This window comes from Cyrtonyx montezumae, unplaced genomic scaffold, assembly GCF_038088225.1.
Source record: "Cyrtonyx montezumae isolate F1298 unplaced genomic scaffold, pur_monq_1.0 scaffold_8, whole genome shotgun sequence".
In the NCBI taxonomy this organism is placed as follows: domain Eukaryota; kingdom Metazoa; phylum Chordata; class Aves; order Galliformes; family Odontophoridae; genus Cyrtonyx; species Cyrtonyx montezumae.
Window position 1 is genome coordinate 114,088,351 of NW_027072089.1, and position 18,781 is coordinate 114,107,131.

The window sequence follows — 18,781 nt, forward strand, 5'->3', positions numbered from 1 at the left end:
CAATCTTATTACACATTTTTCAGCACAATGCATGCAATATATACACACACACATAATGTTATTTACATTGTTATGTATATGTTTACTTTGCTTCAAATATATAGGCATTATATATCTATGTACTTTCCCATGTAATATATATCACAGTGTAGTAAACCACCACCAAGATTCCCCACCTTGCCATGACAGCAACTTGTGCCTGAAGATAATACAGTCAAGTTCATCATTTAAAGACAGGAACAGATCTCTGAACTTCTCAGTGATCTAGCAAATGGAACTTCTGTGTTCAGAAAACAGTATTCTGCTTATAAAATTTCTTGTGTGTGTTCTTGTGTGTGTTCAAGTGGGAGTGTCTATGTGGGCTGCAAAAGGAATATAGCTGACACAGTGTAAATTCATACCTGTGTGGGAAAGCCCCCATGATTGTTACCAGGCTAATGTTATTCTGATTACTTATTATGAAATGTTTGCCATTCATCAAGTTTACCTAGAAGCTAAAAAATTTTCTCCATTAAAATAATCCTAGCCTGGATTTTTCCAATTGAAATGTTTTTTTTTGTTGATAGTAGTTGTTGGTGTGCAAGTGGAAAACTAAGCAAAGATGAAGGAGTAATGAGTACTGACTATTTACTGACTGTTGTCTGAAAACATTAACCAATTCATTAATCAAGGACTATCCTCCATCAGAAAGATTGATTGGCCAAAAAATGTTTCTATTTCTAAAAGGAGTATTTTTCTTAGTGGGAGAAATCTTCTCTCAGATGATCACAAAGACAACCTGAGATGCATACAATTGATGCCTAGCTTTTAAAGTGCTTTTCATCAGTAAATTTCAAATCTCTTTATGGAGAACGTACGTGTCATTATTATCTACTCAGAAGAGGTAGTGGGAGCAGAGCGAAAACCCAGACACGAAGCTGAGATGTGATTTGCTCAGCATGCTGCAGTGATTTAATAATTTGTCTTAAAAATCTGCTGTGTTGAAATTCAACAGTGTCAAAGATGATTTAGTTCAACCATTACGTTAGAGTATGTGACTGTGGAGAAGGACCTACCTCAGAACCCTGGTCTGCAATATTAGTTAGGTGTGACGAATGTGTCAGTTACTGCCACATTGCATTAGTGATAATCAGTTCATAAAGTTTTTGATTCTCTAAGTTTTTATTTTGTCCTGGCAAGACAACAACAACAACAACAAACAAACAAACAAACAAACAAAAAACAGTTGAGGAAAGCATGGTTTGTATTTTAGGCATGTTTCAGACAATTCTCTGATTGTGCAGTGTCAGTCTGACCTTCAACGTAAATCAAAGCATAGCATCTTTTAATACACCCTGTCTTTTCACATACTAGTAAGGATCAACAATTATGTGATTCTATGATCACCAGACAGAAGTCTGTCTCCTAATCTTTTAAATAGCCTGGTCCATCAGGCTATAAGAAAAGGAAGCAGGAGACAGGGAAAAGGCATAGCCAGCAGTAGCGTATTAGGAAATCCCAGCTATATTGCTGGCTATGTTGCTTATCAAGCTAGAAGTAAGAATAAAGAAACTCTCCAATCTCATCATCCATGCAACCATAGTGAGGTGCTTTTTCATTTAAATATATTGTAATATCAGGTATTTACAGTTGTACATTACAAATTTTCATTTGTTTGTTTTCTACTCATTATAGCATCTTATCGAATGACAGAATTGCTTATGTTTCCTGTCTTCCAAGAACTTCCAAATTACTTTTCTTCCTCCCTTTTGTAACCTTACAGTAATAACTTAAGACAGACTTGCTTAAAGTGAGCATTAAGCACCATTCGTTTTGGATAATGGTGATGCTCTTTCCTGTAGAGCTGAAATGACAAACTTGACCCAAAGCATTGGCATTTTCTTATGGTTTGAACTGAAGGCAGAAACCAGACTAATCAGACTGTGAGATACACTACCAGGGAGACTAATTTTATGGGTTTTTGCATTTAAGGATGGAGGAGAAAGACAGTAGAAGTTGAGGAAGGTGTTGGCAGAAACTACAGTAGAGTTAATATCGGAGTAAGTTAGGAGTTAAATCCTAGCCCACATGTGGAGAAAAGTTCAGAGCCACAGGCAAAGGAAATTTCCTCCAGCTACTTGATTTCTCAAATGATCAAATAAATGGAGCTCAAAGTAAGGAAGTGGAGCTTTACATTGTCTATTGCAAATTCACAGGGCAGGATACTGAAGAAATAACCAATTTCCTTCTGAATTATCTGTCAGAATCATGACAATTGTTTCTCCATTAAAAAAGAGAAAAAGGTTAAAAAAAATCCTCTTAGAATTAAGTGACTGCTGATCACCTCTGTGTGTATATATACATGTGTACACTTCAGTTCATGTGCTTTTATTGTTATTCATGTGTATTTTTCTCAAAAAAAACATGTGATGGTACCATTTAGGGAATGGTATCAACCCTACAAACCCCAGTGAAGGGGTTTGTTTGTGGCTTTTTATCCATGCAACTGCCAATTAAATGGCTGTTCATTTGCAAAATCTCTGCTGCCAGTGAGGAGAAGGGAACTAGTTGTCTAAGTTAAATTTTCAAAAGCATTAGATGGGAAGATAATCTTCCTGTTTGTAAACAAGAGCAAACATCAGCACTTTGAAAGATGCAAGCCAACTTGTTATTGAAATTATGTTGCCATATCTTCATTAATGCCACAAGGTAAATGACAAATTACACCTGGGAAAGACCTACTCCATATTTGTTTGGCATAAAATAATCAAACATATTGTAACTTGCAATAAGGAGCGTGGTAACTTGTTTTTTCTTTCCTGTCCCTTATTTGTTGCAGGATAGTTTTTTAAAATAGCATGTCCTAATTTTAACAAGTTAATTATAAAAACTTCTGATTTTCCTGCTCTTGGAACAGTTTTGATTGTTTCTCTTATTTATTCCTCTGAGAGTTCTAGAATTTCATACAAATGAAGTACATAAGGTTCCTGGATTTTTTTTTAATGAATATGCCTTACATGATAAAGAAGTAGCTTTTTATTTATTTATTTTAACCTGCAGTAGTTCAATTTCTGCAATTAAGCTTTTTTATAATTTTCTCTTATTTGCAGATGATGTGGAAACCTGCGTATGACTTTCTCTACACATGGGCTGCCCATTATGGAGACAGCTACAGGGATGTCTTACAAGACCTGCAATCAGCCTTGGATAAAATGAAAAATCCAGTAACAAAACAGTGGCGAGAGTTAACTGGAACATTGATTCTTGTGAACTGCATGGAAGTTTTAAGAGCAAGTGCATTCTCCAGAATGGAGGAAGAAAACTAGACTATCAAGATACATTTTTGGAAAATGTAGAAACTATGTTGTTATGTGTTTCAACAATGCTTGCAGAGTAGGGCTAAATGCTGTTGAGGTTGAGTCTAGTCTCATGGTTTTCAGCTATAGCCATTCAAGACTGACGGGCCTTGCTCATAGCTGAAGTGAGAAAAGGGTGAGGTCAAAAATGGCTTGAATACTACAGGCAACTTTGTGTATGGAGCTATTTCTGATTGCACTGATTTCTAGGTGGAAATCGGTTCTAGAAACAAAGCCGTGCATGGATGAGAGCAGCCCATGAAGCATATGTTTACACTACTCTCATTTGGGCATTACAATCTAAATATTTAAAACATTTTAATTGCTGTCCCAAATCTTCAATTCTAAGAAGATAGGTACAGAATAACCTAGAAAAACTAGGATTCTTTGTCCTAAACAGGGACAAAAATAATCTTCTTTCAGAACAGTAATTCAACAGTTATATACATTTGGAAGGAAAGGTTTGTGCTGTGAACTCCTTCCAAAACAGCTTTTGGTTCATTTTATGGAGTCTTAAAAAGAGACAGTCAATATAGTAGCCAAGGTCAGTTCGTTTGTTGATGTAGCTCTGATGTTTTTTTGTTTGTTTGTTTTTGTGCCTAGAAATACAGGAAGTTTTCTTGGTGTACACTGTCCATCTGTAGGAAGAATACCCTGAAAGAATAGTACCCACACAATATAATGGACAGTATATTTTTGTATGGCTTATCCAGGTGGTATAAAGGTAACTGGTAAATTAGGAAGGGCTCACCTGGAACTCCACACAGGAGGGATCTCCAACAAGAGATTCTTCCCCAGTGGTGGACAACCCTTAAATGGGGTCTGGGAGAGGTAGGGCCAGACTCCACCCCTTCTGCTCACACAGGTGCATTGCCTTCACCTGTGCTCCTGTGGCTGACTCAGTGCTCACCACAGTTGATCAATCAGTGATTCAGGCTGTAATTCAACAGTTCCCATACACCATCCCTCTGATCAGTTGCATATTCTTCCTCTGTTATTGTTAAACAAGGAAGACTGGTTTGGTAGGTATAAAGGTTGTAGACTGTTTATAACCTCTTTTGTTGATCATTCTTTTCTACCTTGCTGTATGAATAATATGAGTGATGGCTATTATTTTCTCAGAAAAACAGTGCTGGGATGCTTTCTGGAATTTTTTTTGGTAGCAATTAATTTTCATTAGTCATATGTTCTAAAAAGCATCCTGCTTAGACTTCAATAGAAGTCCCACAGTTATGAGGTAGCTTATTATAAATACAGAAAATACAGGCTGAACAATAGCTACAGACTAACTAACTTGATTGTAATTATTTTTTATCATAAGCTTCTAAATAAATTTTTGTTTAAGTAGAAGCTTCAAAAGGTTAAAGCCATTTTAAGCATCTTTAATCAACATTCATTCAGAAACCTTAGCATATACTCATAACTTCTGGGAGAAGAGAAATCTGGGTTCTGTCATCAGTTGTTGTTGCCAAGACAATGCCAAATTGTTTTTGGAGTATCACAGAGGAGTAGCATTGCAGTTAAGAATCTGTGCTTCTGCTGTTTTCTTCAATGACCTCTACTAACAAGGAGAGTTTTGTGATTCTAAAACCAAATAGCACATGTAAATGTTTTTCTTCCCCTCCTCTTTCCTCCAACCTACTTTCTCTTATAGTTTCTTTAAGCTTACCCATTGCATTCGTAGCTCAGAAAGGAGTCTGAGGAATGAGTTCTTGTTTCAGTAAATGAAAATCTCACTCAACAAAAGACCTTTAAGGGTGAAGGCATGACTGAATGAGCATGCAAGTAATTTGGCTTCAGTGGACTTGCTCTTGATTTGCAATTAATTGAGGGATTCAGACTACAGAGCACTGTCTTTATTTATCAATGAAACCTGGAGATAAACGATGCAGATTGTCAGAAATTCTGTTGTTTCAGGTGTTAGCACCTATTTCATACCACGTTTCCTCTAGTTTTAAAGAGCTGCAAAGAAAGTGTAAAACAACATGCTCTTGTTAACTTGTCCTTCTGTGCAGAGACCAGCTGTTCTTCCCTACTGAAAGTTATGAAGCCCCCAAAAGGGGAAAATAACATCTATTGGCTTTGTTGTCCTCCTGGAAAAGGTGCTTATTTAAAAGTAAAATTCTAAATTTAAGTATTAAAATTATAAATTTAAGAAATAGAAATCCAATTAAAATAAATTATTTAAAATAATCCTTAAACATAGCACTGCATGACCCAGTGAAGATTTTTGTATATTTTCCAGATTTGGTCTCTAGGCCAGTTCCTTTCATTGATGTGAAACAACAGCAAAATTGTTTCTGCTTAGAGCAAGAGTTGAATTTGGCCTGGTAGATTTAGTAAATATTGACTTAGTGAGTCAGAGTTCTCCTTAGCTTGTAACATTAAGCAACTGGTCTTTCAAGTATATTTCTTTAAAAGGAAATTTATATCTGTCTGTAGTTGTGCTGTACCCCACGCTCTGTGTACTGTGGGCTTTGGTTGTTAATTGTTCTCCCCATTTCTGCTTTAAGCTTCTGCTTGTATGAATGAAATGTGCACTCGTGCAATATTCTGTTTACTTTAGCATCCCACACTGGATACATGAAATAGTAGGTATTAAAATCCCATATTTTATTTAGTGCTTTAGTGTTCTAAACCGCAAAATGCCAGCTGAGAGTGAAAGCAGCTGCATGCAGCAGCAGCACGCATAGAAGAGCACATGGGTCTGGTAAACACACTGTTCTTGACCTTTTCTCCTTTCTTCCCACTCTGTCAAGAGAAAACAGCTTTCCCATGAGCCTGCATACATACCTTCCTGGGTTTCTGCAAAGCGGGTGAGATTAATAGCTCTCTGAGAGGAGACAAGGCAAAATAAGCCTGGTCCTTGCCTTAAATGACCCTCTTTTCAGTTTCTGTTCCTTTTCCCTTCGGATGTGTAGGCACACAAGACCCTTTCACCATTCTTCTAGCATCTGGATTGGTACTGTTCTTAAACAGATGAAAAATGTGTGAGCACCCAATTATTTTATGATTTCACCTAACTATGAAAACTGGAGAAATAATTGCTGCCGCTGTCTGCCTCAAGATAGGGTAGACATGCTGCATGGTGGGCAGCAGTAAGAAAAGTTTAGCTGCCACTCACACTAGAAATACTACTTTTTTTTTTTTTTTTTTTTGCAATTAAGAAGCCATTTCTGTTCTTACAGTGGAGAAACAACTCAGCTCTGTGGCATTTAGTGGCATGCTGCAGTGATGTGTTTCTAAATTAGCAACTCTCAAGACAGGAGAGAATAAGTAAATCTCCCATGGGTTTCTGTCTTCCATTTGCATTTGGAGAAAGACTCAGTTCTTTATGTTTCACTTTTTTTTTTCCCTTATTTTATTTTTTCTTTTTCATAAAGTAGACACATAGAAAGGAAAAGGGAAGTTTCTTTTAAAATATAAGCAAGGGCTACTCCCAAGGCAGCTGCCAGGTTTGGGACTGGATAGGAATGGTCTCTGTGGACTCATCCAGGGAGGAAAAGGGAAGGCAGCAGCCAGCCTTCTCCAGCTGAGGCAAAAGATATTGGAAGAGGTGAGCAAGTTTTTCTTTTAAGTCACTTTTTGTGAAAAATACTGATTTTTTTCACAATTTTTTTTCTCATTAAACTAAGCAGTCTATAAAGCAAATACCAAGCAGCTCCAAAGTAGTAACTCTGTATGTTTTTGTTTGTTTGTTTGTTTGCTTGTTTTTTGTTGAACTGACTGTAAAGATTTATTCTTAAAGCATTTTGGACTCTGCAAAGTGATCAAGCCAACAAAGATTTCCTGAACAATTATTCAAAGCTAGGGATGGTTGTACTATGTTCTCTCTCATTTTTCTGCTTTTTCATCATCTTCATCAGCTATGGACAGCTGGACCAAATATGAATAGAAGGCTTTGCCATTTTGGTCTCTTTGTGTTCTAGTTATGAGAATGCTCATGAAAAGATAATGCAACAGAGAATATGAGTGTTGGATTTCTTTTTCCCCTCAGAAAAGCACATAGCAAAAGGTATTCTGCACATTAATGTGAGAGAGCATCCTGTCTGTTAAAGCCTCTGGATAAGTTCTATAGCAACTGTAGATATGTAAAGAATTGTTATTCCAGTGCAGGTGGTAACTGTTGTCAGTAAATATCTACAGACAGTTTGGGACATAGTCTTCAAAATAACCTGGAGATTGTACTTAGTCCATATGTGCCATTTTATATGCGTTGCCAATGTATATATGTTATCTATTTTTTTTAACTAACAGTATATATTTTTAAACAAAATAAACAAGGGAAGATGATATTGTACACTGGAATCTTGTATGGCTTTTATCACTTTTGCAAGGCAAGGGAGAGAGGTCAAAGACTATGGTTCTGTTAATACCTGAGAAATGAGTAATTTCCTTCATTTGGAAGCTCTGTGCTAAATACATGGGTATATGCTTATTTTAGTCTGTTTATAAGCAGAAGTAGCTGGCTTATATCACTCCCTGAGGCATCAGAATGAACCAACTACTGAGAGCAGGGCTATCTGCAGAGCTGATGGGGCAGCCAGTTCACCTCGCAGGGATGTGTCCCAGAACACGCTCCTTTCTGTGGCAGAATCATGCCGGCCAGTTTGAAAAGGTGAATCTTTGTTTGAAAAGGTCATTGAAAACTAGCACAAGCTTCTGAACATTTGGAAGAAAGAGATAATACTGCTGTTCAGATTTAATTCTATATTTACCTCATTTTTCTCAAACCAAATTATTACTGGATATCCTTGTCCAGTAAGACAGTTTCTATCTTTGATCCTAAGTTAACAATCATGATTTTAATTTAAAACTAAGTGGCAGGAATTACTACACTGACTGGAAAGTGCATTTACATATTCATTCTAAATCCCACGTTTTAAAATGTAAATGAACTGGCTTGCATGGAATAAGGACTGCAACACAATAGTCCCAAGAGCAGGCAAATACAAAGGGCATTCAGCTCCATTCCACAACTGCGGCATTTCAAGCATTACGATCTGGGTAAATTCAGAACAAGACCTAAAATGTAGCCTTGACAAATGCAATATGCTGTGAAAAAAGAAGATCAGAACTGACAGGGAGGAAGTGAATAAACAATGGCTGTTCAGCACGTCTCTTAACAGTGAAGTTATCAGGCAATGAGTTTAAAAATAAGATGCAGTGTCTTTTCACACAGTGAGGAATTGCAGAATGAGTTGCTACAGGAAGTTTTTGAAGACAAAAGCATAAATTGGTGCAAAAGGCAGCTAGCTAAATTTATGGAAGAATGTGCCATATGGAGGTGATGGTCTGTGTACAGCCACCAGCTGAGTACAGTACAGAGTCAGATAGTGGGAATACAGCAGGGAGAAGCACATCCCACACTCATTGCATTCCTTACACTCTGTCCTGGAGACTGTGGGGCTGGAGCAGGCAGGCACACGCTTTCACCCTGGCACTCCTGCTGCTCTAATAACCACCAGCCTTATGTGGAACTTGCATTCCAGCAGGCTCCCTTACACTGTCCTTGTTCCTCTGTACAGGGGATAGCTTGTGAATTCATTCTACAGTGATCATGGCCACTTTCCTGGTTCATTGCTACTAATGTCAAGAGCTGCTGGTTAGAATGAGCTACCATCCTCTGACCCGGACACTAAAATAAACATAAGAAAATAGCAACCCATCCAGACTTGCCCTGTGGCCTTTTTCTCTCTCAGGATCCATTACAGCCCTATGTCCTGGATCAGAGAGGAAAGTACAAAGGGGTTAGAGGATGTAGGGGAAAAGAGAGTGGTATATTTTAAAAGAAATCTCACATGAGAAGACTCATAATTCTACTCACGAGTAGGATATGTTGGTATTGGAGTCTGAAACGATTTTGTATAATACTAACCTCTATTTTTCATTCAAAATCTTCTACCATTATTAATAAAGGAGATTTAATAAAGCAGTTAACGTACGGTTTAATAACGCTACCGATAAAACTAATTGTGTGTAACTGGAAAGTTCTCTCTGGAGTCTGTTTTTGCAGAACAGTTTAATAGGGTTATCAAATCCTTAAAAAAAACCCAAAAACCAAAAAAAAAAACAAGACCCAACACCCAAACCCCTGAGGGTCCTGCAAGAAGACGTCACAAAGTGAGAAGAAGCTGGGAAATTTTCCTGAATAAATTACAAAGCTTAGTCATATTACCAGGGGATTATCTCATTTAAAAAAAAAAAAAAAAAACAGAAATCTGAATGGGCTCCTTATGCCTGCAAGAATCTGTAAAGGTTTTAGGTCAGAAAACCCATTTTCACACAGCTGCCTTTCTCAACCTGGAGACCTCTAGCCAGCATGATGACTTCAGTGGCAGTCTGCATGCGCTGCATGTCAAGATATTAAACTGGTATCAGACTACTAAAACCAAATGGACCTTGCTGTTTCCTCATTTTTATTTGGCTATAAAAGACAAATATTACTCCATAAAACAATAAAGATGGTGCAGCTGAGATGGAGAGAGCATTGTGTGGGAGCTGTCTCTGCATGTCCTCCACCGCATGTGTTGGTTAGAAATGTTCACAATGCCTTGGTTACACAGACCTTTCTGCAACCCGTGCTGCCAGCTTTCCCTGGCTTGCTAACCCCTCTAAAGTCCTCTCAGAGAAACTCTCCCCTTCCACATGGCCTGGTGAGCAGCCATTCAGCATGCACTCCCTCCCCCACCACACTGGGTTCTGGCTCTCCTTAATCCTCCTATTCACTCTGACCCCAGCCCTCTGCACCTCCATCTCCCAAAGCTCCTTCTAATCTGGCCCCACCTCCAATGGTTCCTGCTTCCCAGGGTTTCTATCATCTGCAAAGCAGCTTTGTGAACTTCTTTCCAGCTCATCTGCCCCATACCCATGACTTCACAGCCCTGGAGCATTTTAACAAATATCATCACCCCTTCCTACTCTGGTCAGCTGTGTGTGATGTTCTCCTGTGAGCACCACAGTGGCTGAGCCCAGCCCTATGTTTGCCTCTGACCAGGAACAGAGGCCAGGATCCAGCTCTTGATGATACTGAAGACAACCTGGGCACAGGCTACACTAGCCAAAAAACATCTGCCCATGTATATCTTTGAGAGCTGGAAAGAAGAACATACCCAGGTAAAAATCAAAAGAAAACACAGAAATGTGATAGTCCTATCTCTATAGACAAGCCAAAGATGAGAAAGAATTTTTTACCCTGAAGAAAATACACATTCTCATAGGTTCTTGCTTTCCTGCTACATTTTTAATGAATTAAACTATGAAATTTAGCAGCTTCACAGTAGTTAAGGCCAGTCTCCTGTTTTTAACAGTGCCTTTAACCTCATGTGGCTTTTGTCCTTTTGAAAGACATAAGTATAATTATACTTTGGAGATTTAGTTGCATAAAGGTAAGCACTGCTGGCACAGAAACTCAGTGTGCTGGATTCTAAGAATGATGTTGATTAAATTTATGGGGACTATTGCACTCCTACTGGAATTCATGTCACATTCTTTCACCAGAGAAAGAAAATATGACAAAATACAAGACAAGGAAAATTCTGTAATTAAAACCACCAGAAGATATTAACATCCAATTAACACATTTCAAGCCCTTTTCTTGTAGTTTGTGTCTACTCTAGTATGTCTGGAGAGGAGAGAAAGGTAAAAAAGGAGAGAAGGGTAAAAAAAAGAGAGATTATTACTTGGATGATTGCTATTTTTGTCTGTTAGTATTATATCAATGGCTTGCTTGACAGTGAAGCATTGAAGACTTGTTGTACAATGATTTTGGATAACAGAAAGTGAAGAAAAAGCACAAAAAGCAAAGGGAGAGTAGAAAAACTGTTTTTGGAGTTCACTTATAGGATATACCCTTTCCAAACTCCAGTGCAAGCCTCATTCATTGAGCATTGCTGCCTTCATAGTTATCTGGCTTATTGTTAATTAGTGTGCTAGTTAAGAAATATGGTTAATAAGGTTCATGTTGGGTATTAGGAAAAGGTTCTTAACCAGAGGGTGGTGGGCATGGAAAAGGCTTCTCAGAGGACCAAGCTGCAAGAGTTCAAGAAGTGTTTGGACAATGCTTTCATACATAGGATTTGAATTTTGGGTGGTCCTGTTAGGTGTTGGAGACACCTTCACATTACATGAAGGCACACGATGGACCATTGGAGCAGAGGAACTAGCCTACATTGCAAATACAGACCATAAAACGTGATAAGGTATGACTGTGTAAGAGATGTTTTCATTCACTTACCAGTGGACCTCATAGACAGGATGTTTTTGCAGAAATTCTAACTGCTATAATTCTTCTATTTCAGCCTTGGAAATGTACATATGGCCAATAAAAATAAAAGCTGGGAAATATCTTTGGCAGCAAAGGCACTGATAAAGAGTACCTCTGTGTCTGCATCATGCCCAACTGTAAGTAAGACCTGAGACTATAGCACCCAGTCAGCAAATTTTTCTTGAAAAAAAAAAAAAAGTCAGTTAAATAATCCAAGATTCTTTCCTAGGTAATGTTAGATGCATGTCTAGAAAGGGCAGTAGCAAGAATTTGGACCACATCTTATTAATTGAAATATTATTTCATACTTTACTATATAATTGGATCACTCCCAATACAGACAGCTTTCTTTTACCTATGATTTTCAGATAAGCTGTCTCTAGTAGAATGGTTCTTTTGCTGTAGGTGAATAGCATCCCAGGCTAGTTAATCTAAGGAAAAAATCTTGAAACTACAAGCCTTCAAATGGAGTATTGGCTTTGCATATATATATATATATATATATATATATATATATATATATATATATTCTCTCAACTCCAATTATTTGTGTCTCTGCAGATACCCATTAAGTTTGAATACTACTACTAGCCCTCTATTTTTCTGATTAAGGCAATAGGGAATCAATAACAAATGTGTACAAACTAAGGATAGTCTGGCCCTTCATTATGTGCAGTAATAATAGTTTTCACCGGACCTATTAAAATATCTCAGTTGTGTATACAAATTCACCTTTATGCTGCTAGTTTTACTCATTGAGTTACACTTTAAAGAGTATATTCTTGCAAGTGCTAATGAAATACCCTTATGCCCCCCAAAAGGCACACTATTTCCCTGTAGTAAATGGCCCATACCACTAAACATCATTTATTACTCTGTTTCCGAAAAGGAACATAACATTCCAATTTTCTTCTTTTCTTCCACTTTTCCATCCTTTTCTGTGAATTAGAGGGACCTAGGAATCGGTGCACAGTACACAGGAACATTTTATGTGGGAGCTTCTTGTTGAAATACTGGCAGCATATGACTGAGATGACAGTGAGCCCAAAAGTGCTTACACAGATGCTTAGAGGAAGCCAACAAAGTTAAGAGTAACAAGTAGAGAAATAAATTCTGGGGTTATAGAGTTCCTGTGTAATGTTATTAGTTATGGCCAAACAGAATTTTGCAAAACAACTTGACTGAAATGGAAATAAACTGTAATATCAGCCATTGTCTCAAATGACAGACTAATTAGAAACAGGGCGACATTTAATCATTCTGGAGTTATTTTTTTCTCCTGTATTTCATTTAGTGGAGGATGCTTCACAGTTTCCATGCGCTGATGAAGAAATATGAATTCCTTTCTATAGCTTTGCTCCCCTCCGCTCTCTCCTTTATTACTGTGCAACTGATCAGAAAGATGCAGCATCCATTCTCTGATACACTAGGCACTGCATAATGTGAAAGCAAAAAAGCAGTTGTCAAGAAATCCTTGAAGCAACTGCAGAATTCAGCTGTAAAGAGCACAGAGATACTTCTAGTCTGTACAGGGATGTCACAGCTATCCACTAATTTATGAGTGTTATAGTCTCTCTGAACATGGCTGTTATTTTAACACCATTAGCCATGTGATTCTGCAACAGCAGTTTGAGTGCCATGAATCTAGTTCTCCTCAGACAAGGATTGTACACATGTGAATAATCATGATCCACTGCACAGGACAAGTCAAGGTGATCAGTAAGGAACAGAAACTCATATGGTCTAGCCCCAGTCATTGCTATAGTCAATGCTTGTATGGCTTACCACAACTCCTTCTGTGCTGCTTAAATGGCCAATCTTCTCCTAATCTGAGGGTCCAAAATGACCAAACCACCTTGTTTAGAGTATTCTCAGTTTCCTTCCATTACTCACTTCTCAGAGCTCACATAACTGTCAGTATAAAATATCGGGAACAAATGAAAACACTTTCTACTTCACTATGTGCTGTGAGGTACTTCTGGAGCAAATCTGCTTTCCAAACATGCATCCCATTGTCTTGCTACATGTTGATGTGCTTTCATAATTATCACCTTTTCCAAAATGATACTTTTTTTTTTCTGACAGTTGTGGTAGCTGAAATTCTCTGACCTGAAAGAGAACCAAACACACATTTACCTAAATTAGTTTCCTGCTGATACAGTGAGTAGAACTGACTGACTACAGGGTACAAAGAAAAAAAGATAATGGGCTGGGTGATAAAAAAAATTCAGAGTAGCACAATACATTGTTACATGGCATGTAACTGTAGGCACTGTATTGAAAAACCTTGCCTTGGCTGCCTACAGCTGAGCACCCTGCCACTGCTGCAGGGCTTGAAGCAGCTGCTGCCCAGACAAAGAGGGAGAAGTAGCACAGCATGAGCATCTCAACACTGTAGAGCACAAAACACCCTCAGTGAACAAGGTTGAGGCAGGAGCCATAACCTTACTAGCACAGCACCATAAGGCTGTGGTTGATTCATTCTGTAATAGAAGCTATCTTCAAAATTTTACGCTTAAACTTCCTGCCTACAAAACATATAAACTTTGTTTATCAGACTCATATGGCTTGAAATCATAGGTCAAATGCTCCACTGATTTCAACATATGCTAACAGGGGATTTGGTCCAACATTTTTATAATGGTCATAAATACATACAGATAATACAAATTAAAACAAGTAAACAAACCAAAAAGCACACTATCACAATCATATTTAAAACACTGTTGCAAGTGTGCTTTGATTTTACAACAGTGCTTATGAAGAATGAGCCACCCTTCTTACTGTCCAAGCCAGAAACATACTCTGCAGCTCCCTGTAACTGTAGGGATTGCTGTTGGACTTTTACTACAAAATCCAGCAGGTATTTGAGGCACATTATAAATGGTTTGTTGGTTTTGCTAAGTTGGCTAGCCTCTTCTGGGTCATACATCTGTGACAGTCTAGGTAACTAACTGTAAAATGTCCATTTGATGTAAGCAGCAGAATGCCAAGAGCAGAATGAACTGGACAGGATTTAAAAGCAATGCACCTGACAGCAAAGCACAATAATTATTTTTCAGTAATACTCTTATTTTTTTTTTTTGTCATGAGTTCTTTTCTTTCCAAAATATTTGCTGATCACAAGCTAAAAGCACTGGAATCATTTTCAATTCTCCTAATTTGTATTATAGATGTAGCTGAAAATATGCTTAAAATGGTGATGAAAAATGCTATTTTTACTCAAATGTCTGAGGCATATCATTTTCATGAAGGGTAAAATGGTGCAGAGCGTGAGCAGGAAGTATTGGCACCACTTGTTGCACTCTTAACACCTGGGCCTCGGGCTTAGCCTCCTGTGCACAGCTGCTTTGTACCTCAGAAGCTCACTATTTTTAGATGTTTAATTTTCCCTTTGAAATGAAATTTGCAAAGCACTGAATGAAAGGAAGAATTACTTCTCTTTCTCTTCAAACAGTTGGCTCAGTGGAGAGAAATGGCTTGAGAAATACAGAACAATTTTCAAAATGTTCAGTTTGGCATAATTTTAACACTCCGGTTTAGGAAGGGATATCATCTACCTCTTCATGGACTTTAAATTATAGTTTAGTTTTATGCCGTGACAAACCATAACATAACAGAAACAGTTTTTCATTCTCCAATGAAGGATGCCTGGCTGTACACACAGATGTATGACCACTGGGAAGATATTCCAGCCTAATTAATGCAAGAATGCAAGAGAACACATTATTTGTGTACTCTTTAAGTAGGGATGTAAACTTTCTTAGGCGGAGATCAGAAATTTTCTAAGCACTAGGGGATATGTTATCTTATATTGTCAATAAGCCAGATGACCTCTCTAGAGTTTTCACTGTTTATGACAGCAAAGAATTTGACTCAATTGGAGAAGTATCTTTTTCCTTATTTAATAAAAACTGCAAGTAACCTAAGTTAAATGACTGAGCCTGATTCCATCTCTTAGTTTGCTGACTTACCATTTACTAGTAGTTTTAGCTGAGCAAGACAAATAAAAAATCCTACAAGTGCATACTAGAATTTTGTGCTCAGAGACTGCTGTAAAAATTTTGAGATACTTAAAGCCATGCCTGAACCTCAACTGTCTCTGGTTCTAAACCTTCCCACAACCTCCTATAAAGTTCTAAGTGGCAGCTCAACCCAACCTTAACCCTTTGTGTTAGCTTTGTTAAATGTGTATCCGTCACTACTTCATGTCTCACAGGATTTATGCTTTGTCCTGTGAGCAAAGCAGGCAGGAAATCTCCCCTGAGGTATGAAGATCCTCACATCCACTTTCAAAACATGTGATGAGAAACTGCCTTTCAGAGCCTGCCAGGGAAAGCAGTAGAATCCCACAGCTCTGAAGTGGCAAGTTTTTTGGAAATGATTAGTATCAGAGAACTTTGATAAAAACAGGAACTGAGTCCAGATCTTTGATAGATTTTTATTCTTTGTCTAAAATATGAATTAAAAAAATAATTAAAAGACAGTTTGCTGAAACATCACTTAAAAAATATCAGAGTACATAGTTAAAACTACTACCAGAGGGTGGTGATGCACTGGAACAGGCTGCCCAGAGAGGTTGTGGATGCCTCATCCCTGGAGGCATTCAAGGCAAGGCAAAATGTGTCTCTGGGCAGCCTGGTGTAGTGGTTGGTGACCCTGCCCACAGCAGGGGAATCGAAAATAGATGATCTTTGAGGTCCTTTTCAACCCAGACCATTCTATGATTCTATGATAAAAAGATGAATACCACAGACTTCTGTAGTAAGAAAACAGAATCATGGCAAGACATACAGCTTCCATTAAAACAATTCAGCTTTCCAGTAATAATTACTCAGTTTAGGATAATGTTAAATTTTTCAAAAAGAAGTGTGGGCTGTATGTTTTCTTAGGTGCAAGTTTATTCTTCTTTCTTTTAGGCAAACTAAAAGATCTTCTCATCTAAAACTATCACTAACTTGTTTACAAGGGTGAAAGTAAACTACTCAGAATAGCCACAGGTCTTCAGAATACTGTTGCTAACCACCATAAGTTTTTTATTATAGACCGTAGGAACTATTTACTCCCTACTTTTTATACAAGTCTTTTTTTATTCTTATTCTGCACTCTTTAAGATTAACTTTTATGTATTACTCAAAGAGAAGAAGCAAAGAAACTGAAGTTCAAGGTAATTAAGGAAAGAAGGAATTATGATGGAAAAATTTCCTGTTTGCTCAGTTTAATCACATGAACACAAGTATCCTTTTCCATGGCTCCAGTGAATGAAATGTCATATAAAAGGAAATAGTGTGAAAGCTGTCAATTCTGTAATATTAACTAGGTAATGTTGCAGATATAGTGTAAATCTAAACTAAAGTGTTCCCTTTATTTCAGTCAGATAGCTTTTGCACCGACCCATTAGTTATTAAATTTAGGAAGAAATTGACATCTCTTTCTGCACTCTCATTTGAAAAATGCTGTATCCAAAGGTGAGAAAATCATAAAATACAAACCAAACTCTGTTGTAGCTGAATAACTAAAGCGCCTGAAAATGTATGCAATGAATTTATAATACGTATGATATCTCTGGAGAGCTGAAATGAGAACAGCAGGGGTAACAAATACATTTCAGAACAGAGGGACTCAAATGTCCCATTATTAGATGACAGTTCAATCAGTAAATTTCTTACGGTTTTTTAGGATTTTTGCACTGGATTGTTGTGGCATTTTTATCTGTCTGCTGAGCTGTAAGCACAGATTACAAGCTGCACATGGTTTGTAGTTGTGGCACTTTGTCAGACACACTTTACAGCCAGTATTACTATGTTAAATAATAATGCACACTTTATAATAGCCATGACATTTTACTGCATCTAAAAGGAAAGTCTAGCTTCTTCCTGTATGGTCAACTCCCCAAGTGGAATGTGGATTTCTCAGCATGAAACTGAAGTTCATCAGTTTAAGCAGCAGAAGAGGTGCAAGGAGAAACAAAGTGTTTTAATGAACCTATAACACATATATAGCACATTTTCTTTTATAAGATTAAAGACAGAAAGTGTATGACGTATGTGAGCAAAATTAGTAGATTCATTTGAGAATCAAAAATCTGTATTTTAAGTGTCTATAGGTGAAAATATGAAATGTGAGAGTAAAATTACAAAGAAACAAACATGGCCTACTAGACTTAATTATTTGTATTTTCCTTAATGGGTACAGTGGTTTAAAATATGGCTTCTTATCAATACTGCTTTATTAGATAAGCACTATTTCCTTAATATTTTAAAATGGATTTAAAATTACATTATTTTAAGCTTTTATTTAACATTACAAAAATAATTCTGAAAAAATCCCACCAAAACACTGCAATTTTATTGGAAATTGAATTTCATAGTGCTGAGTTTAATTTCAAATCTACAAAATTATCATGGATCATCTTGTCATAGTTTTCATGTTGCCATGCCATAGTACCATGGAGTATATTTCTATATTTTCATGAAATGCAATGAAATATTACACAATAGGCGCATATGACAAAATAAAAGCTTTATTTTTTTAACATCCTTTGTCCTCTTCAGTCTCCTTCCAGTGAGCCAACCTTTGCAGATGAGAAACATGACCATTCCAGAATCCTAATCAGCCCAGCAGTACATTCAGACTTTGAGCTGCTCAGCAAGATTACCAATCATGGAATCAGTTTTGACAGTGATTATTTTGTTTAAGAGTGATGTAAGGGAGATTGTAATGCTAAAGACTGGACAGAGAACACACACGTATTTTAAACTGAACAGACTTAGACACGGCTTTAAGATGAACCATACATTTCCTTATACATATTTTCTTTAAAAAAAAAGAACAAAAAACAGCCATGATGTAACCATTCCACCTCATTTCTTTTTAATTCCTTTTAAAAGGAACTTTTTAATTCCTTTTTCTTTCTTCAAATAGTAAAAGGTGCATTTGCAGTGCATTGCAGCATTCAGAAAGTAGGTGCAATCAGGAGTTGTGATGCTGTCTCAGCGAGAGGGTCTGTATTACGGTATTGATTGTCTTGTAGAAGGTTAACACTGAGCCAGCTCTTCTCTTCTATGCTCATTTTTCAGATCTTTAACAGTATCAGAATTTGTGTCTAAGCTGAAACCTATCCTCATGACTTATGCCATAGAAATTGCTTACATTAGCTGTCATGTCCCACACTTCTGAA

General features: G+C 37.3%; 2 protein-coding genes across 2 annotated transcripts in view; one reads left to right on the forward strand and one right to left on the reverse strand.

Annotated features, from left to right (window-relative positions):
* The window catches only part of MACC1 (MET transcriptional regulator MACC1), a 30,046-nt gene extending 26,698 nt beyond the window's left edge, over window positions 1-3,348 (forward strand). The window contains exon 5 of the mRNA XM_065752077.1: window positions 3,090-3,348. Within this exon, the coding sequence (XP_065608149.1) occupies window positions 3,090-3,305 (216 nt within the window). The 3' untranslated portion in view covers window positions 3,306-3,348. The remainder of the gene's footprint in view (window positions 1-3,089) is intronic.
* The window catches only part of ITGB8 (integrin subunit beta 8), a 134,305-nt gene extending 116,893 nt beyond the window's left edge, over window positions 1-17,412 (reverse strand). Inside the window, exon 1 of the mRNA XM_065751796.1 lies at window positions 17,403-17,412. The gene's annotated coding sequence lies outside the window, so the exon portion shown is untranslated. The remainder of the gene's footprint in view (window positions 1-17,402) is intronic.
* Between the last annotated feature and the right edge of the window lie 1,369 nt (window positions 17,413-18,781).